This window comes from Eleutherodactylus coqui, chromosome 7, assembly GCF_035609145.1.
Source record: "Eleutherodactylus coqui strain aEleCoq1 chromosome 7, aEleCoq1.hap1, whole genome shotgun sequence".
NCBI lineage: Eukaryota > Metazoa > Chordata > Amphibia > Anura > Eleutherodactylidae > Eleutherodactylus > Eleutherodactylus coqui.
The window spans coordinates 90,215,811-90,238,470 of record NC_089843.1 but is presented as its reverse complement, the minus strand read 5'-3'; the positions used below and the strand labels follow the sequence as shown (position 1 = coordinate 90,238,470).

The following is a 22,660-nucleotide window of genomic DNA, read 5'->3' as shown; positions in this document are numbered from 1 at the left end:
CTGCAAATTTGATCAGTTTATCCTCAATTCCCTCCTCCAGATCATTTATAAAAATGTTGACCAACACTGGGCCTAGGACAGAGCCTTGTGGTTCCCCACTTGATACATTCTTCCAATTGGATGTGCAACCATTTATGACCACTCTTTGAGTAGCTGACTCAGCCAGGAGTGAATCCACCTAATAGTAGCCTTGTCAATCCCATATTTGGACATTTTTTGAATGAGGATGGTATGAGATGCTTTATCAAATGCTTTGCTAAAGTCAAGATATATTATATCTCTTTAAATGCTTCTCATTCTTCCTTCTTTTAGGGATTGTTAACAATTGTGCTTTGAGAATTTCATTTTGCAATATTTTTGGACATTTCTGTCCTTAAGAACATCCAGCCATTGGATTCTTCCTATCCTCATTAAAATATGCCTTTCTGAAATCCAACCTTGAGGTCTGAGTCTTCTTAGGTCTTCCTTCCCTTGTTATCCAAAATTTAAGGATAGAATGATCACTGTTTCCTAAGGTCCCAGTCACCCATGTAGATCAGACAAAATAGTTGTCCTAAAAGGATGGATATAAACACAAGTTGTGAGTTTGCAGAACAAAACTATTTATAATAGAAGTAAGATGCAAGGAAAAGGAAATCTCACTCTATCAGGCTAAAAGCAGAGCGATCACTCTAATGAGGTCTGGAACCTGGGGGCAATTTAGAATATCCCTAGGTGATTACATTGACAGATGTAAATTACAATTGACACACCAGTACTAGGAAGTAGATGTTACTAAACCAATCAAATAAGTAAAACACCAGGGACTTATCAGAAAGTTTGATGACACAGTGAGGACATGGACAGAACCAGAACTCCACCATGCAGAAGAATAACCGGTGCCCTCTGAGAGGAGGCACTGGAATAAATATACTGCGATAATGGTTGATCACCAACTGGGTGAACAACCTCCCCACCATGCAATCAAACTGAAAAACAGCTGATGATGTGTTCATGTTGACGCCTGATGCCGAACAGCAGGGCTCATGTGCTAGCAATCTGGTCACATGGGCTCGGATTGACATTGTGACATTCCATGTGATAGTCAACACCATCCCTTATATTCATGGTCAGGCACACTGATTACAGTGATATGTCTGCTCTATGCATCTGTGGAGAAGTTTGGGAGAAAGTTGCATTTTATTAGTAGCAACCAGATGCAGAGAACTGATATTCATGAGCTGCTGGCTAGTCACGCCCACCCCACCCTCCAGCCACTGATTGACAGCTGTCAATAGTCAGTAATAGGCAGACAAAAACAATCATTGGCTGGAGGTTGAGTTGCCTGGGGCTTGCCTGCAGCTCATGAATATGAAGGACTACTTCCTGTAGTCCTTTATGTACTGCTACTGATAAAATGTACATTTCTCCCAAACTACTGCACAGAAGCATGCAGCAGACATATCACTGTAATCAGCATGCCCAACTCTGAATTAAATGAATGGTGTTGTATTCCACATGGGCAGTGAAGCTGAAAGTGTGTTGCAAGTACTGCGGCTAACATTGATATACAAAGAGACTAGGATAGTATGAAGAGATTTGCTGAATAGTAAAGAGACTGTGCTTGATTCTCTAAAGACCAGTAAGCCGATACAGTTTTAACCTGGATTCCAGAGTCTGTGTTACCACGTTTTATGAACTATATTGCCAAAGTATTTAAAACTGTGTTACAATGTTCTGAACTGTGTGCCAAGTGTATGTACCATGACTCCAGTTAAAGTGGTTGTACTGTTTATTCATCTGCTAAGTAAGGACTGTTATTATTTATTGCAACATGTTCTTCATTTCTTATCTATTCCTGCACGTAAGTGACCCCACAAACTCATATCTAATAAAAAGTGTCACAGCCAAAGGCCTCATGTCCACGGGGAAAATAAGAATTAAAATCCGCAGCGGATTTTAACTCTTCTCCCGCGCGCGGATCCGCATCCCATAGGGATGCATTGACCACCCGCGGGGTAGATAAATACCCGCGGATCGTCAATAAAAGTGATTTAAAAAAAAATGGAGCATGAAAAAATCTGGACCATGCTCCATTTTCATGCGGGTCTCCCGCGGGGACGGCTCCCGCGGGCTTCTATTGAAGCCTATGGAAGCCGTCCGGATCCGCGGGAGACAAAAATCTGATTTAACTCACACACTCCGGTTCTTCTCTTCGGCGCCGCGCCATCTTCTCTCAGTTGCGGCCGGATCATTTTGCTTCGGCCCGGCACATGCGCGGGGCACGTCACCGACGTCATCATGCACATCCGCCGAGCCGAAGAATGAAGATCCGGCCGCGACGAGAGAAGATCACGCCGCAGCGAAGAGAAGAAACGGAGCGGATCGGAGGTAAGTTTATTCTCATTTATTCGTATTTTCAGCCCCCATGTCCGCGGGGCAGGAGGGACCCGCTACGGATTCTACATGGAGAATCCGTAGCGGATCTGATTTTCCCCGTGGACATGAGGCCAAAGACTTCTGTGGACAGACTTTTGCAAGCAGAATTCTGTCACAATGAATAGGAGCATGGTAGGAGCACCACCTTACTATTACCTTTGGCTTACAGCTGAATAAAGGAGAATCCTAGTTCACATCTTTGCAGTACTTAAGGCCCTTTTACATGGCACACAGTCAACAATCGTTGGTTCGTTCACTAATCGTTCGGTTTAAATACCGATCATTCAATTGTTCTCATCCACTTATACAGTGAATATGAATGACCGAACAATTTCTCGTTTGAACGAGTCAGCGATGTATCTGCCTGTATAAACCGTCTGCCCGAGCGAACGAGCTAACTCTGACATTGTCCTCTCATTCAAATGGCAAATCGGCAGGTCTAGATGGACCCTTACTGATACAATCCGCTGACAGCCAACAGATGATGTTTCCGAAGTGAGATATCTGAATTGATAAACAGGAGAATAGTTGTACAAATCCAAGATCAGCACTGTCAGAGTTCATGGAATACGAAATATACAGGTTAGAGCAGAAAAAGGACATCATCTTAGAGTCTAATGTGAATTAAACTCAGGTGGACTTTCAATTCTGATTTAGAACTTTCTGCTATGTTTGCCACTTTTCTGTCAGATATGATTTATTGCTGCTCTCAGTAGATACCCATTTGTTTTGTTTCCATCTATTATGCTGTATGAGGTGAATATACTGTATTATTGATCAACTTATTTGTTGGTTTCTGCTTGCTGTTGGTGATCTCTGGGCAGTCCTCATTGTGTCCTTACAGTAGGACTGGAGAATGCCTTCTGCTCCGTATTAGTTATGCTAGAAGCACAAATCTTATTGCCTGTTACACCTCACCTACAGGCATGCTGTATCTTACAGTGTAATTTCTATATGTTAAAGACCATTTGCACTGCTCAAGGGTAAGAACATTTGCAAAAAAAAATTGGTTTGGGCTAGGAAATGCGAAAACTTGTTTGTCATAAAAATGCTCGCTAAATCGTTGCCTGAACATCTTTTTTTAAATTTCTGCTTTCTTGCGGTTCCGTGGCAGAGCAGAAATTCAGCTGTGGGTGTGCTGCGGACACGGATAGCTTCCATAGGCTTCAATGGAAGTCGCGGAAGACGTCTGTGCGGCAGACCCTCAGGAAAATGGAGCATGCTGCGACTTCTTTCCATGCGTGCGACCCACACCCCGGGAAGAAATCCCATCCGCATGCTTTTAGCTGCCCTATGGATGCTAATGCATCCCTATGGGCAGCAAGACGCAGTGCGGGGGCCACGCGCGGATTTTATAAATAAAATCCGCCCATAAACATTGAGCCTTAAAGTTCAATAGCAATTAAATAATGTAAAAAGATGAAACAAAATCATGAATCGTATTGCTGTCACTCTCTAGGAGTGGAAATCAACTTGCTGACAGCTTAAAGGGGTTGTCCCGCGAAAGCAAGTGGGTCTATACACTTCTGTATGGCCATATTAATGCACTTTGTAATGTACATTGTGCATTAATTATGAGCCATACAGAAGTTATTCACTTACCTGTTCCGTTGCTAGCGTCCTCGTCTCCATGGTGCCGTCTAATTTTCAGCGTCTAATCGCCGGATTAGACGCGCTTGCGCAGTCCGGTCTTCTTCTTTTCTGAATGGGGCCGCTCGTGCCGGAGAGCGGCTCCTCGTAGCTCCGCCCCGTCACGTGCCGATTCCAGCCAATCAGGAGGCTGGAATCGGCAATGGACCGCACAAAAGCCCTGCGGTCCACCGAGGGTGAAGATCCCGGCGGCCATCTTCACCAGGTAAGTAAGAAGTCACCGGAGCGCGGGGATTCAGGTAAGCACTGTCCGGTTTTCTTTTTTAACCCCTGCATCGGGTTTGTCTCGCGCCGAACGGGGAGGGCTATTGAAAAAAAAAAAAAAAAACCGTTTCGGCGCGGGACAACCCCTTTAACACTAATGCAGTAGTTGATATTGTTACCAAAAAGAAACACTAGAGGGTGCAAGAGAGTTTTCTATTAGAAGATAGTAAAGCAGTAGAGTTAACATAGTTTGGTACCAGGTCAGCCAGAAATATCTGTGATGTTAAAGACTATTGAGGTCTCTTCATTAGGCGTAGGTCAGAGATTACATCAGGAGAAATACATATATACACAACAGAGTGGAGACATGGGGGAGTCATTTACATTATTAAAAAAGGCAGGGCAACAAATGGTAGGCAAAGCACAGCATTTATATTTTCAGATACCCGACAGGTTGTCCCAGCAATAATCGTTCCTGTGCTTTTACATATGAGCAATGCTAGTTAATGGAGGTGGAGTGGGACGGAGATCGTTCCGGCCCACCCGCCTCTATTCACAGTAAGCAGGCAGTTGTTGATAAGTGAACGACTGCCTGTTTACACGGGCTGATCCGTTGCTCAGTTTTCTGCATTCAGAAACTGAACGACAAGCGAGAAGTGAATGAATTCTTGTTCAGTCGGGGCATATAGTTACACTGAATGATAATCATTCAGATTCTAGCTGGATCACCGGCATCCAAACAATAAAAGGGCCTAAAGGTTTGTGTATAAGATGAAAGGAGAAGAGGTGATAATTTGGAAAGTCACATACAGTATAAGCCATTATGAGCCATAAACCCAGGCGCTAAAGTGAGCCCCTGTGTTATTGTCTGGAGAGTTCTTATCAGTTCAATTTTCCAAAGTTTTCTGTCTCTATCATTCTTAAAGGGAATCTCTCACCTACTTTTAACCCTATAGACTAAGCTTATGGGCTGGAAGCAGGTGACCCGCTGAATCCGGGGATGGAAGTTTTATACTTACCTCCCCAATTGTAGCGCTGCTTAATTTATTGAGCAGCAGCTTGTAGTGCTCACACCAGGATAACAACGGGGGAGGTAAGCATAACACTTATATCCCAAGGCTCAGTGGGTCACCTACTTTCAGCCCACAAGTGTAGCTTATAGGTCTAATGGTAGGTGACAGATAACCTTTGAACATTAAGGCTTTTAGATCCATTAAACTGATCATGTCCAGTGAAATGGTTCCCTATGGGTGTATCCAGCTTCTTTGTTGTTGTATATCTGTGCAGATACATCCCGGACTGTAGTTACTCTGTATCCTGTACACCACATTGGAGGATGTGCTGAAGGCATCAGTGACTTTATAGTCCTGTGGTGTGTTGGGTACGTGGGGACTGTGTCTGTTGGTAGGATATTGGTACAAATCTTCCATTTTCTGCTACTCAAGTGATAGCGCTGGTCTCCGTTGATAATGAGAGGGTACTTCTGACGAGGGGTTTTCTTAGGTTAGTGGCTGTTTATAGGAGAGTCTATTGTCTTTGTGGAGTATAGACTGGAGATCAGCAGTGACATTGCTCAAGATGTTCATCTGGGGGTTGTATGTGACTACTAGGGGCACCCTGCTGTTCTCTTTCTCCTCTTTGTATCCTAGTTGGCTGCTTCTTAGGTCCTTGCATCTCCGTGGATCTACTCATCTATAACCAGTGGTTGGTATCCCTGTTGTAGGAATGTATTCCTCAGAGATGACAGATGTTGCTTTCTGTCTTCACTGTCTGAACCGATCCAGATATATCGTAGAACTTGATTGTAGATGATGGACTTCTTTATGGATCATGGATGAAAGATGTTCCATTTAGATATTCTGGACGGCCTGTAGGTTTGTCGTAGATTGATGCTTGTGTGGTATTGATTTCTATGTATGTGGTTGTGCCCACGCTGGTAATGGGAATCTATGAAGTGCAGATAAACCATATGTCAATGTTCATCTTATGTCTCAAGATAGTTTCTATGCTACTCTATGAATGTATTGCTCAGTCTGACTTGGTCAGCAATGTGTAATGGCAAGAGGAACAGTAACATAAAATGTCAATTTAGAAAAGACAAAGATCAGCGCCTACTCACTCAAAACAAATTTCAAAGCTGTGAGATGCTTTCAACACTCACCTGGTGCTCGGCCGAACCTCCTACCTAGAAGGTCGACCGGCACCTTGTATCCTGGCTGGCTTATAACGTCTCTGGAGTCCCGAATCCGATCACCGGAGAGCGTCACTGGGGTTACAGCTGTGGTCGGGCTGGTTACAAATCACAGTCGTACTTAAAAGAAAAATTACCCCCGCGCTCGTGGGTTCCAGCAACAGTAAAGGACGCTACGCGTTTCTGCGGGATAACCCACTCTCTTCAGGCACGAAGAGAGCGGGTTATCCCGCAGAAACGCGTAGCAACCGAAGGAATAAATGATTTAAAGTTACCTTGCGGACATTGCGTCCTTTACTGTTGCTGGAACCCACGAGCGCGGGGGTAATTTTTTTTTTAAGTACGACTGTAAAATGTCAATTTAGTTATACATTTTAGTAGAAATAACAGGAAATGCAAAATGCAGAGTTCTACAGCAAAAAAAATGTAATTTAATGGAGAATACAAGTACGGCTAGGGTTACACGGTGACTTTGGTCATGAGGTGGGTCATTTGAAAAATGTAGTCCTGCAATCTCCTAATCCAATAGAGAAGTCCATGCAGATTGCTTTGTAATTCACAAGTAACCAAGACCGTGACCTAAAGATAGCAAATATTCAGCAAGGTTGGATTTTTTTTGTGATCTGTGGATTGTGGAAACTTGCAAGTTACAACTCGCCCTAGATTGACTTCTAATAGATTAGAAGGTCACAGTACTAGACTGTGATCATTGGTTGTGTGACATGTTATAACCAAAGTAGCTGTGTAGCCCTAGCCTTAAAGGGCTGTTTGCAGGCAGTCAAGAGTGCGGACAGCACTACAAGCAGATAGGGTTGGTACTACAGGCACAGCTCCTATTAAATTCAATGAGAGCTGTACCAGCTATGCTAATCTGGGCCATTGCAATATGCACAGCGATATCTGATTCCAGGATTTCTGCACAGACAGCTGGCCCAGCAAACAGCTGATCGGTGGGGATCCTGAGCGGCAGACCCCCACTGATCACACGTTAATGACTTATCCTGAGGATAGGTCATAAATAGTAAGGGTCCCAGACAATGTCTTTAGGCCGTATGCATATGGGCGATTGCTAGGGCACAGCTTGCATCTCACACCACATCGACACCCGTCTCTGTGCCGTCTGATGTGCGGGACACCGCACATTACCAATCCTGTTCTTATGTGAGATTCTCACAAAAATAGGACATGCAGCAATTTTTCAAGCTTGGACCATCAGTCTAAATAAATGTGTTCTTTTTCTGTGTGAGTTTTGTTTATATTGCAATCAGATGGAACTCGCATGGGAATATAGTCAGTATAAATAAACCCTACCGGTACATGTTCACAGACCTCTAAAAAGTTTAGAGGCAACTTGGTTCGGATAGCACACAGCCGCACAGGAAAAGCCTGTAGTGTGAATAGGTACCTGTTCTAGAACTTCTGTAGGGTTCTCTCTCTGTTGACAGGACTCACTCCTCTCACATCCACACTCCAAACACTACAGGATGCTGCTCCTCTTCCTCCATCTTCACCTATATGAAAGCTGAAGGTGCTTCCATGTGGCTTTGTGTTAGCACTCTCTCCTCGTGAAGATGGACTCCTTTCCCGCTCTCAATCACTCCTATTTATACCCTCACTCATACCACATGACATGACAAACTGATACATCTACATGCAGGCAATGATTTTATGAGAGTTAACCTTACAAGCGCCGCAGCTGTGCAACACACTCACTGGATATGACAGGACAAGCCTTGCAAAGTGCTTCTACATAGGACAAAACATCTATGACACTTATGGAGGGGACCAGGATGGTGTTCTGGGCCACTACACACGTGAATACACTCATTAACATGAATGGGCGCTATTTCCATTTGATTTTCTAATCAATTTTTCCATCCAAAAATCAGACAGGGAAAAATGCATGTACCCTAACAGAGACAAAATATAATGACGCGTTAAATGTGGTAAGGCTGTGCATCACAAATTGGTTAACTTTGGGACCCTTTAGTAAAAGCTTAGAAGATTCAAAAAAAGGAAATTCTTATTTAAAACAAAATAGAGGAAACAGGCAAACAACTTACATGAAGCCAGCCTTTGAGTTCTCATGGTTGTTTTGAGCTGCTTTCTGTTTTTTTTTTCAGTTGAACACTAGGTGGCAGTGTAGTTCTCTTTATTCCAGTGAAAAAGTTTCACTATGTGAAAGAAGTCAGCCACGACCGCAGATTTTATGATATCAATAGTAAATGACTAAGGAGAGAGCTGACAGCAATAATATGCTTTACTCATTATTCCGCATAAAATCTATACATGCAATGCAATTTATTGTAGTGTTATTTTATGCTTGAGAGAATTATTCAAAGCAAATCTGATTTTAAGTGTATTTCGCTAACAAGCGGCTCCGCTCTTTCATCAGAGCACTGCAATATGCATTTGTAATAACGTTTTCTCCCTACTAAATTACCCACAGTGTACACAATGAGTTTCTAGAATTTAATAGTAAGTTTTATTTGTACATGTGTTGTTGGGGAATATTTATAGAGTTTCTTGGTAAATTGGTAATGTTAAAATGGCAGGTTTAACCCTTTCCAATCCACTGTCTGACGTCTGAAGACATTATGATTTAAGGCTGTACAGCTCCGATGTTGGAAGATGTCCGTCGAGGTTCTCTTACTGCATATTGCCAGCCTCTCTGCTGTCAGAGCCTATCCAATGTGTCACCTCATGCAGTACTGGCTTTAGCCAGCAGATAGCGCCATTGTATAATGGCAGAAAAAGAGTAAGCCCCCTAGGAAAACCAGGATACAAATTGGATTGGAAAGGGTTAAGTGAGACTGTACTTCTTTTAAACTCTTAAGTCCAGATCATGACACTTGTGCAGAGAGAGATCCTGATCCGACTTTGTACTCTGTAGAAAATACTGGCCCATTCAAAAAGAATGGCGCAAAAGTAAAGCTGATTTCTTCATACAAGAATTGACTTACAACAGCCAGAATGACATGAAAAGAGAGAAGAACTCGTCAAGTTTTTAACTCATCTTAGAGATGTTCAATGTGGGCGCCATTGGGGACATGGCAGATGTCAAATCGGTAGTTTAGTTTTGCCCAAATGCATCTGGCATATCCTCTGTTATCAATCCCATTGCAACTTGTTTTAAGTTGTCTAAAGTCACCAACGGCGCCTACATCAAACTTCTGTAAGGTGCATTAAAAACGAGGTCTTCTACCTTTTCATGTCATTCTACATAGTAACATAGTAGGCAAAGCTGAAAAAAGACAGATGCCCATCCAGTTCAGCCTGTTTCCACCCCCCAATTCTGGCTGTTGTGTGTCAGTTCATGTATGAAGGAATCAGCTTAACTTTTTTGAATCACCCTGTATATGTTCTTTCTGCTGGATAATGCTACGATGAGCAGAGAGAGTCCTGCAAGACCTGACATGCCTCTTATGTATAGTAGCGTCTTACTATCCTATAAAAGTTGTAAAAATATCTTTGGAGGAACTTTGGGGATTGTGCTCAGGGTACATTGCATTTCAGACAACACCATAGTAAAATCAATTACAGCAGACTAAGTTCTGTGACTGTAGAGCACACTCAGGATTTTTAAGTAATCTGTAGATTATAATTGTATTGGGTATTTGTATCCTCCATCTGCATAAAGCAGCTCAGACAAAAAATGTCTCTCTGAATGACCCTCACATGCAAGTGTTGCAAGGACCACCCATTGGTTTTAATGGGGGGTATGTAATACTTCAATTTTTCACAATGCCACCACTGGGAAGATGAACAACTGGTATCCCTGCAAATTACAGCAGATCACTAGGGGTCTTAACAGAGGGAAACAATGGAGCAGATTTACTAATACTGTCTAATAGTTAGTGCGAGCTGAGACTAGCCAATCTTTAAATGTACCAGATTTATCGCAGTGGCTGAATCATAAAGCTTGCGAATCTTTAGACTGCCTAGTCAAACTTTATACCACTTATTAGTTGGCATAGTTTATGACAAAAATCGCACAAAAATTTGGGGATTTTTTTGGTGCACACTATCACATTTAGATCACACCCCCTATTAACAAAGCCACGCCCCTTTTCCAGACAAGTTGTAAAAAGTGACTAAAAGTGTCTAAAAACGCATGAAAAATGTTGTGCAAATCATGTAAAAGTTTTCTGGTGGACTTTGCAGTAGAAAACTGCTGAATTTCTAATAGTAAATCTGCCCCCATGTGTTCAGCTTATTTTCTGTGGCATCTAACAAAACTGCCTTTTCAAAAAATGGCCAACCTCTGTAAGCCGCTTACCATTTATAGCCCTCTGTCACGATAGTCAGCTTTATAGAAAGAACGATGCTAAAATGCTAGATATTGCTTTTTTATCTTCTTTCTTCATACTTCTGCATCTGTTTATATAGCTCTGGCTGCAAAATGACATTTTTATTATACAAATTCCATTAAAATGATTGGGTTCCTAATAGTATTGGGAGTTTATAGAAGGTCTTTGTTTTTAATATGCAGTTACACAAAGAACAAGGCATGGCTGATGATTTCTTTAAAAACAGTTGCTCCCATATAGCAAATAACACAGGCATACATGTATAGATGGCAAATTTATGTTTGTTATCTTAAATACTCTGTTTTTTTTTTTTTTTAAACACATTGTTTTGGAAACATTTTGTAACAATGTGTTTTCCATACAGGGGTCTATTCCTGTTTTCATCATGGCCTTCAAAGAAATTAGAATTTCTTGTCCACTGTTCTCTTCAAAGAAGTTACAGGTGAGATGTTACTAAATATCTGCCATATACTCAGCTTTTGACAGTGTTCTTAAAAGAAGATTGCAGGTCTCAGGTATCGAAATAGCTTCCTTGTGTTTGTCGCTCCTAGGAGCCAATAAAAACCTATCTTTAATTTTTTGCCTATATAGAACTTAAAAGACAAGCACTTGTGGCAACTTCCCATCTGTGTCGAAACCTCCAACCGGAGGTTGTGTTGCAGCCTGGCTGAGAATACCGCAAGAAAAAGCACTGCATGCAGCGCTTTTTCTTCCGGCCAAAAGATGGTCAGCTGGGCGGAAAGTGTGTGGCCCCCATTATAGTCAATGGGGTCCACCAGGCACTGTTTGGTTCTATCACAGACAGAACCATTCAGTCACAGGACTTTTCATTTCCTGCTCCCCAACAGAGCAAGAAAGCAAAATTCTTGCCAGAGAGGTAAAACCAACCTTATTGGTTGCTACAGGCAAGACAGCTACTTTTCACACTCATGTTAAACAAAACAAGAAGTTCTTAAAACTATATTTGATAGTACCAAAGCTGACCTTTCTGCCCTGTTTCTTCAGTGTGTTTTAACCCCTTAGGGACCAAACACAGTAAATTTACAGTGCTTGGTCCTGGGTTTTAATCCCGACCAATAGTAAAAATCCAGTGCATGATTAAAGATCCTGTTCCTGCCATCTAGCAGGAGCTGGTTGGGTCTTCAGCTGTTTGTTGCAACCAGGGACCCGGAGGAGAAGGCAAAAGTTTTTTTTTGCCGCTTTTGTCTCCTTTACAGGGTACATAACTCTCAACGAGTGCAATGTAAGGAAGAGAGAAAGCAGAAATGTTACTTCCGGAGATGACCGAGCACCCAAAAGCTCAGGTCCGGGTTATTCGAGTCGAAATTTTTGTAAAATTCGAGAACTCTACTGGAGTAACTAACCCCATTGACTACAATGGGAGACTCGTGCATTTTTGTATGTGGGACGCCGGGTGCCGAGCTTTTTTTTTCTTCTAGGTTCGTCTCTCTCTCTTTCTCTCTCTCTCTCGCCGGCTTGATGCTCGTTCGTTCGAGTAACGAACACCATCGAGTACGCTAATACTCGAACGAGCATCAAGCACGGCAGAGTATGTTCGCTCAACTCTAGTTACTTCCACTATTTAACCCGCCGATCATGTGCCCATCAGGTGTCCCCTGCCACAGCAGAGCTGCAGGGTCCTATTAGACCCAGATCAGCTCTGTTAATGACTTCTGTCACTATAGTGGGGTTGTTTTTCCCTGTTACAGTGGCTCTAATGGATGCCCCAGCTACAGCGAAAAAATATGAAATAAAAAAAGAAAATGTGAATGACCCCCAGAGGTCTTATACGATGTCATAGGGCGCATAGGTGTTAAAAAAATAGTTGCAAAAATAAGTTTAAAAAAAACTACAAAATAAAATAAAAATATATATATGAAAAAGTAAGTGACCCAACGCCAACCAAAACTGTCGCCGTATGCGCCCTTTATTTCAAGACTTTACAAATCATATATCTAAACATCCGAAACAAAATGAGAAACCCATTCATGTTGTTTATTTTAGCATAAAAAAAAACTAATTTTAAAAGAAAACTAGTATAATTGTAAAAAAGTAGTTTTTTTTTTTAGCTTTTTATCCCTAATAAAACTAAAAAAGGGGGGGAAAAAGATCTAAAAAAATCGCCCTATATGTCACAGAAAAAAGAAATACCAAAAAAATAATTTTGGTAGCTAAAGAAAAAAATAGGGCAGTAAAACCACCACATGGGTAAAATCCCTGAAAAGTGTCTGGTCTTTTAGGATTAATATGTGCTCATCAAAGCTAGCTTTCTAGTAGACCCCATTCCCCTTGGGTATGCAGCAGGTGGTATAGTGTGTTGTGATTTCAATTTAGAGTTTTATTGTAGATAGTAATAGGTACCTTAAGGCCTCCTGTCCACGGGCAATTGTTCATTGCGTTATCCGCGGTAATAATCCGCATGTGGGTAACGCATGAAACACTTTCCATAGGATAATTATGGAAAACACAGTCCGATGTACACGAGTGGAAATCCATAGCGATTTTCCGCTCGAGTAATAAAAATCGCGGCATGCCGTGATTTGGTGCGAATTTCCGCAATGATCCTTCCATTTAAAGTCAAAAGCTGCGATAAATCGCAAATGTTCTCCTGCAGTGGAAATCCGCTTGCGTTAAAACGCAACGCCCGTGGACACGCAGCCTAAAGAGTATGGAAACCTTTGTGCATGAAAAATCAATGCATACATATTTCGCTTAGTCCCTACAGAAAAAAATGATGCACTTATCTGTATTTTGCATTAAGTTTTCCTTCTTATACATTTCGACAGTCCAATACTCGGTTTGCAGGCTCTTGTTCTCATGGCGTTGGTCACGCCATGACTTCTGTATTCGTATTTTTACTCTGCCTGGACAGTGGAGGGTTCATCATTACTTCTGCTGTGTAGCTGCTGGGCTGGTTGGGATGATTGATAGCTCAGCCAGCAGTCAGTTTTGTTTATTGGTTTTGTTATTGGACTTGCTGATATGATTGATAGCTCTACGAGTCAATCACATTCTTTCTGATGCTATTTAGCCCAACTAGCTGGAACATTTCCTGCTGATTATATTAATTGGGTACTGGCCAGATGCTGTGCCAGTGAATCCTGTGTTGTAGTTCTCTATATTAGGAGTTGTAATACAGTCAGCTTTAGTTCTTTGAGTTTATAAATTTCAGGTATTTAGTGTTAGTTTGGTAGTTGTCAGATAGTCCGGATTAGTACTGTTCTCTCTCCCATCGTGGGGTTGTCCTTTTCGTAATTGGTGCTCCGCTTGAGTGTCCAGTCAGCTTTGGGTAAATCTGGCATTCTGATCCTTGTACTCCTCTGTATCAAATTATATTTGGTTTATCTATTTCTCATTACCTACAGTTAGTTTAACTGGTCATACATGATGTAACACTCCTACATTCAAGTTTCTGGCTCTGAGGTGTTCCCAGCACTGTGTTAAGTACCTGTAACCCTGGAGGCCCCTCTTAAAGGGAAGGTACTGTTAGGGTTGCTGCTGGGATCTGTTGTACTACATAGGCTTTCAGCAGCATAGCCCCACAGGTGTGGAATGATTGAGCTGGCTGGGTGTGGATTTCCCCAGTCAGCTAATCCCCAAAGTCTGTGCTCATATATATACCAGCTCCTTTGCTAGAGGCTGCTGGTCTTTCTCCTGTCTGTTTTGGTGAGAGCAGTGTCATGCTCCTGAATCTCTGTGCAGGTTCTGTTCCTTGTGAACTGTGTCATGCTTCTGCGTTTGTATTCTGGTATGTTCTGGTGTAAACAGTGTCATGCTCCTGCGTGTCTGTACAGGTTCTGTTCCGTGTGAACTGTATCATGCTTATGCATGTCTGTGCAACCTTCTGTATTTTCTGTGCCTGTTCTGTATTTCCAGTGTGAACAGTGTTTGTTCTGAGATGTCTGTGCAGTTTTCAGGATGTTCAATGTGAACAGTGCCATGCTCTTGCGTGTCTGTGGCTCTCGGTATGTATGGTGTGAACTGTGTCTTGCTGTGGGTCCTTTATTATCTAGGATGAGGTAGGTCCCTAGGTTCCAGCACAAGATCGTCCCAGTAGGCAGGTTTCCTGGAGTTAGTTGTCTTGTTGATGTATAAACCCACGAGACAACGAGGACCCTTGAAGTTGGGCTTGCAGGCTTAAGTATTTTCGCCAAAATACAAACTAATACCTCGTGCATTCTATAGTTATCCTATATGGATATTTGTGTACGTCTGCAGGTGAGTGTTTTCAGCATTTGTCAGTCAGTGTGTTATGTCTGTCCATGGGTTATGTCTGCTGTTTCTGAGTTCATCTGCCAGTGAGTTTTGTATCCAGCCTGCAGTTCCGCAGTTCGTGTGCCGGTAAGACTCTGCTGAGTATTCATGTCCCAGTTTGACATTACACACTGATTAGCTTATGTCCCTTAAGAACATGCATAGGCTCAGCTCCCCCACCCATCTTCTCTTCCAGAAACTGTGTAGCATAACCATGTCCACTCAATACTAGACAGCTATCGTTCCATCTTCTCACTCAGTAGCTACTGGTTCATTCCCCTCTCACTGCTGATAAGAAGAGAAGATTCACCAGGAGTGAATTTCAGTCCCCTGTAATAGTAGCTTTCATTTGCTCTGCTCTCAGTCCTCCTGGTCTACTACACCATTCCTCGGCACTGTCATATAACCCTCATCTTTAGTTTTTTTTTTTACTTAAATATCCAGGTCGATAGTTAAAATTCATACTTGCAATGCCTTTGCCAGCTTGTGGGATCTTTAGGGTATTCCAACCTAACAATGGTGAAATGGCTGGTCCTGCACTTTAGACTATGTGTCCACCCACTTCCTTATGGAAAGCTACATTACCTGAGCACACATACTCTTCCCTGCCCACTAGCTATTTGCTTAACTGTGCATACTCACCTGTCACTGAAAATAGCAAAACTGCACATGGGCTGTCTAAGGCCCAATATCCACAGGCGGATTTTAATTATATAATCCGTGCGAGACTCCCACGTGGGAGATCCACAGCTCTAGGTGCTCATAGGGATGCATTGCAAAACAGTTTAGAGCATGCGGATGGGATTTTTTTTCCAGTGTGCGGATCGCATACATGGGAAGAAATCGCAGTATGTTCCATTTTTCTGTGGATCCCGTTGGACGGCTGCCATTGAAGTCAATGGAAACCGTCCGATTCATGGCACAGCTACAGCTGTGATGTGCCACAGATCCATGGGAAAGCAGGAGATTAAAAAAAAAATTAAAAGTGCACTGTGCATGTGTCCGGCACGTCGCTGGCACATCAGGACGCATCCGCCGTGCTGAAGAAAGAAGATCCGGCCGGCACGAAAGAGACCCAAAGTGGATCTGGACAGGTAAGAAAATGTATTTTACTGTCCATGTCTGCGGATGGATTTCGCTGAGGGATTTAGCAGTGGAATCCATGCGTGCAAGTGGACATTGGGCCCAACTCGTAGTATACTAGCATAGTGAAGAACTACAGCACAAGACTGAAAGAATACGAACTACAGAACATATTCCGGGACCACTAGGTGAAAGCAAACAAATATGGTGGAGTATTTTGGGGGTGATTCTTTTTTGAAAATCAGTTAGATTCGTAAATATTAAAGAGCTACTTCAGTGAATTGCTTTTTTATTCATTATGTAACTAGTCTCCCAGTATATGTAAGTCGGCTAGTATTACCTTGGTTAGTTATTCCTTTCTATCAGAAACTTCTTGCAGTCCTTCTCCTCAGGTGGGTCATGTGATCTCATTTTGACAATCTGAGATTTACTTGGCTTTATGTTCTCTCAAAAAGTCAGTTTTGCCGGCAGCATAATTCCTGTGTGATGGACCATACCACACAGACTCTTTATAGGGGAACACAATTACTACTGATGATTAGAGGTCACACAGTTATAATGAAGGAGATCCCTGCTCATCCTCCTGACTGTATACTTATGGTCTGCAGCTTATTTAGGTGAAAATACAAAGTAGTGATAATCACACTGTCCTCCCTGCAGGCAGAGTTGGTACTGGCTATAGCGGATCATTTATGTCTGTGCTGATTCATCATGGGGAAAAAAGCAGTTCAGGTGAGAGGCAGGGATGGAAAAATGTTTTTTCGCTTGAGTGGCCCTTTAATGATTTTTAAAAATTGCTACAATGGAAGATGGTTTTATATGGAAAATAAACCTTTAATGCTGATAGTTGAACTTGGCCTGCTAAGTGCATTTAATGTAAAGGAGTGATTGGTGGTCACTTTCTGTTGTCCAGTATGTTCAATTAGTGACCAGAAGCCACACAACACCAGTGGCTAAATAATTGTATAACTTGAGTTATTACAACACTAATATCATATGGAATTGCTATGGCATAATTTTGCTCTGTGGTTGATGCTTCTGGTTGAGTCCACTTGTGAAAAAGGGTGAAGGAATTACAAGCAGATAGACTGACATTGATTTTCCAGACACCAAATATATGCTATTGGAATCTGTTTAAGATCAAGGATTACGTGAAAATATTGTCCATGGTTTTAATCATTCTCCACAGTTGATTCTGGCCCTTTACCACAATTTTTTAATCATATTTCTTTTTATCAACCCTTTCCAATCCAATTTGTATCCTGGTTTTCCTAGGGGGCTTACTCTTTTTGTGCCGTTACACAACGGCGCTATATGCTGGCTAAAGCCAGTACTGCAGGAGGTGACACGTTGGATAGGCACCGACAGCAGAGAGGCTGGCAATATACAGTAAGAGAACCCCGACGGACGTCTTCCAACATCGGAGCTGTACAGCCTTAAATCATAATGTCTTCAGAGGTCAGACAGTGGATTGGAAAGGGTTAAGAATTTTCAAGAAAGTACAAACAAAATTAACTGTATATATATTTATTTAAAAAAGAGGCGCTTAATTCTATCAGAGTACGGATTACAGCAAAGGATAAAAAAAATCACGAACCAAATCATAACAAAGCATCCAGCATAAAGTGATACGGTAAAAAGAGAAGGCTCATGAGAAAATGAAATCTGTATATGTAAGGAGAGTATAATGAATTGATGATATTCCATCAGGTGACAAATGAATAGAGAATTAGGGTATTATTTTGGCAAGACAACGAAACTTCTGTAGTACTGAGCTATTATTTAGGGCTCATTCACATGAGCGCGGTTTTAGCGCATTATAGGCGCGTGAAAAGATCGCGTCTAATAGAACCAATGGTTTTCTATAAAGGTTTTTACATGAAGAAATACTAGACTTGTGAAATACTCGCACCTAACAAAGATAGGGCATGCAACTGCAAAGTTCGCATCTGAGATCCAGGGTGCGTGAAAAGATAGGACCTAACCTATCTTTGATGCGTGCTGCGTTTGGGTTTTCATAGACTCCTATGGGAGCTAGATAACACGCAGCACGTAGCTCGCGATTGTCTGAACGAGCATTTAAGCACGAGACTTAATAGTTGGCAATCACCCGTTCACACGATTTTTAGTGCAGTAAAGACGTGTTCTTTTCACGCGCCTATTGGCTGCGTTTACACTGAACAATCTTCATTTATTTCCGCTCATGTGAACGATTTTTTGAATAATTGTTCTGTGTTAAAGAGCCTTAAACCGCTTTCATACAGGGACCTTTGCACGCAAACATCACACATATAAAAAACTTGCAGCTATTAGAACCAATGGTTTCCTACGGGAATGTTCTGAGGGTTTTTTTTTGCCTGTCTAAGATTCTTTTTTCTGAATATTCCCATAGGAAACCATTGGTTCTAATAGCCGCAAGTGTTTTACACGTGTGATTTTTCCGCGTGTAGGTCCCCGTCTGAAGGGGGCCTAAGATTCTTAAAATAGTTTGTAACAAAAATAAATGCCTTCTTTCCAAGATAAATTGGACATTAACGCCGATTTGCAGTGGAGATGAGGGCAGCAAATTGTAAATACTTGTAAAATCGTGCTTGCTTAATGAAAAAGTTTGGGTTAAATTTTCAAAAGAAACTACATAGTCATCTATCCAAAGATTGGAAATCAATTTTAAACCTTTAGTTTTCCAGTTAGTTAAATTTAAGTGGGGAATGTAGGCTTCTAATATACTAATATCACACTCTTAGAATTGTTTGAAAAATTATTCCTTTTGACGATTATGCGGCTCCACAAATCCATGATTGCTCTTAAAGTTGGGTGTTTAACCCTTTGCAATCCAATTTTGGATTCAGGGTTTCCTAGGGAGTTTTCTCTTTCTGCTATTATACAATGGCGCCATCTGCTGGCTAGAGTCAGTACTATGGTATTGGAGATGCTGGATGCCCTTGACAACAGAGCAGCCAGTAATCTACAGTAAGAATACCCTGCTGGATGTCTTCCGACATCGGAAGCTGTACAGCCTTCAATCAGAATGTCTTTAGACGTCAGACAGTGGATTGGAAAGGGTTAAATGTGAAATACTTGCCAAAAAATGAAGCTGCTTGCAAAATATCAGATACATCAAGTTTGACAATTGTGAGTAAGTCAGTACGAACCCACAATTTAGAGTGATCGTTCTGCCAAAGAGATTGTAACTGATCCAAAATAGTTGCATGATAATATTGTATAATAGAAGGATAGCTCGCCCCCCTCTCCCACACACACGCACCTCCCCCCAGACCCTTACTGTTCTGAGTAATAATGCTGCTTTTCCCCTTGGTTTGGATTTTTTTTCCAAATAAAGTGCATAATTGTTTGGATTTGTTTTACTTATGCAACAGATAGGTATATAGGAACATTTCTGAAACAATATATAATTTTAGGAATAATTAACATTTTAACTGTTGCAACTCTACCCAGCCAAGATAGACCAAGATAAGTGTTATATTGGGGTACATCATTCTTGATGGTTTTCAATAGGGATTGAAAATTTGCATCAAATAATTCTTCAACTGGGTATGTGATGTTAATTCCCAGATATGTGAGTGAGTTTGTTACCCATTTATAGGGGAATTTAATTTTGAATGAGTTTATTACATTAGCGGTAAATCCTAAATTAAAGATCAATGACTTGGACTCATTAATTTTGTGGTAAGAAATACTGCTGAAATTAGAAAGAATCCTGGATATTTCATGAAGCGTAGTTAATGGAAATGAGCACATCATTATAATATAATCGGCAAAGAGGCCTGTATGATGGTGATTCTGGAAACCAATTTGAATAACCTTTAAATTCTGTAGTGGGTCCATGATCAAAGCAAAGTGGATATAGCTGTTGAGTACCAATTAGAGATGAGCGAGCACCAAAATGCTCGGGTGCTCGTTATTCGAGACGAATTTTTCGCGATGCTCGAGGGTTCGTTTCGAGTAATGAACCCCATTGAAGTCAATGGGCGACTCGAGCACTTTTGTATATCGCCGATGCTCGCTAAGGTTTTCATTTGTGAAAATCGGGGCAATTCAAGAAAGTGATGGGAACGACACAGAAACGGATAGGGCAGGCGAGGAGCTACATGTTGGGCTGCATCTCAAGTTCCCAGATCCCACTATTAAGCCACAATAGCAGCAAGAGTGGGCCCTCCCCCCCCAACAACTTTTACATCTGAAAAGCCCTCATTAGCAATGCATACCTTACCTAAGGACCACACTACCTCCAACAAAGCACAATCACTGCCTGCATGACACTCCGCTGCCACTTCTCCTGGGTTACATGCTGCCCAACCGCCCCCCCCCCTGCACGACCCAGTGTCCACAGCGCACACCAAACTGTCCCTGCCCAGCCTTCAGCTGCCCTCATGCCACGCCACCCTCATGTCTATTTATAAGTGCGTCTGCCACAGGAAAAGCAGCCACACACTGCAGAGGGTTGGCACGGCTAGGCAGCGACCCTCTTTAAAAGGGGCGGGGCGATAGCCCACAATGCTGTACAGAAGCAATGAGAAATCCAATTCTGTGCCACCTCCATCTGGAGCTGCACACGTGGGCATAGCAATGGGGAACCTATGTGCCACACACTATTCATTCTGTCAAGGTGTCTGCATGCCCCAGTCAGACCGCGTTTTTTTATATATAGTCACAGGCAGGTACAACTCCGCAATGGGAATTACGTGTGCACCCACAGCATGGGTGGCTCCCTGGAACCCACCGGCGGTACATAAATATATCCCATTGCAGTGCCCAACACAGCTGATGTAATGTCGTGCTTAATGCAGGTGGGCTTCGGCCCACACTGCATGCCCCAGTCAGACTGGGGTTCTTTAGAAGTGGAAACAGATGCATTTACAACTCCCTGTGGACCCACAGCATGGGTGGGTGCCAGGAAGCCACCGGCGGTACATAACAATATCCCATTGCATTGCCCATCACAGCTGAGGTAGTAATGTCATGTTTAATGCAGGAGGGCTTCGGCCCACACTGCATGCCCCAGTCAGACTGGGGTTCTTTTGAAGTGGACACATGTAGTTACAACTCCCTGTGGACCCACAGCATGGGTGGCTCCCTGGAACCCACCGGCGGTACATAACAATATCCCATTGCATTGCCCATCACAGCTGAGGTAGTAATGTCATGTTTAATGCAGGTGGGCTTCGGCCCACACTGCATGCCCCAGTCAGACTGGGGTTCTTTAGAAGTGGAAACAGATGCATTTACAACTCCCTGTGGACCCACAGCATGGGTGGGTGCCAGGAAGCCACCGGCGGTACATAATAATATCCCATTGCATTGCCCATCACAGCTGAGGTAGTAATGTCATGTTTAATGCAGGTGGGCTTCGGCCCACACTGCATGCCCCAGTCAGACTGGGGTTCTTTAGAAGTGGAAACAGATGCATTTACAACTCCCTGTGGACCCACAGCATGGGTGGGTGCCAGGAAGCCACCGGCGGTACATAAAAATATCCCATTGCATTGCCCAACACAGCGGATGTAACGTCAGCTGTAATGCAGGTGGGCTAAAAATTTATTTGATTACACTGTAGGCGAGGGCCCACAAAAATTGCTGTATCAACAGTACTAATGTACATCAGAAAAATTGGCCATGGCCAACCAAGAGGGCAGGTGAAACCCATTAATCGTTTTGGTTAATGTGGCTTAATTTGTAGCTAGGCCTGGAGGCAGCCCAGTTAAAATAAAAATTGGTGGAGGTGAAAGTTTCAACGCTTTAATGAGCATTGAAACGTATAAAAATTGTTTACAAAAATTATATGACTGAGCCTTGTGGGCCTAAGAAAAATTGCCTGTTCGGCATGATTATGTGAGGTTTCAGGTGGAGGAGCAGGAGGAGGAGGAGGAATATTATACACAGATTGATGAAGCAGAAATGTCCCCGTTTTGGATGGTGAGAGAGAACGATGCTTCCATCCGCGGGTGCAGCCTACGTATTGCTTAGGTATCGCTGCTGTCCGCTGGTGGAGAAGAGAAGTCTGGGGAAATCCAGGCTTTGTTCATCTTGATGAGTGTTAGCCTGTCGGCACTGTCGGTTGACAGGCGGGTATGCTTATCTGTGATGTTTCCCCCAGCCGCACTAAACACCCTCTCTGACAAGACGCTAGCCGCAGGACAAGCAAGCACCTCCAGGGCATACAGCGCGAGTTCAGGCCATGTGTCCAGCTTCGACACCCAGTAGTTGTAGGGGGCAGAGGCGTCACGGAGGACGGTCGTGCGATCGGCTACGTACTCCCTCACCATCCTTTTACAGTGCTCCCGCCGACTCAGCCGTGACTGGGGAGCGGTGACACAGCCTTGCTGGGGAGCCATAAAGCTGTCAAGGGCCTTAAAGAGTGTTGGCCTGCCTGTGCTGTACATGCTGCCTGATCTCCGCGCCTCCCCTGCTACCTGGCCCTCGGAACTGCGCCTTCGGCCACTAGCGCTGTCGTATGGGAATTTTACCATCAGTTTGTCCGCCAGGGTCCTGTGGTATAGCAACACTCTCGAACCCCTTTCCTCTTCGGGTA

The 22,660-nt window shown here is 42.8% G+C and overlaps 1 protein-coding gene across 1 annotated transcript in view; it reads left to right on the top strand.

Moving 5' to 3' along the window:
• The window catches only part of LOC136573523 (cyclic nucleotide-binding domain-containing protein 2-like), a 118,342-nt gene that overhangs the window by 25,054 nt on the left and 70,628 nt on the right, over window positions 1-22,660 (top strand). The window contains exon 11 of the mRNA XM_066574803.1: window positions 11,138-11,215. Coding sequence (XP_066430900.1) covers window positions 11,138-11,215 — 78 coding nt within the window. The remainder of the gene's footprint in view (window positions 1-11,137; window positions 11,216-22,660) is intronic.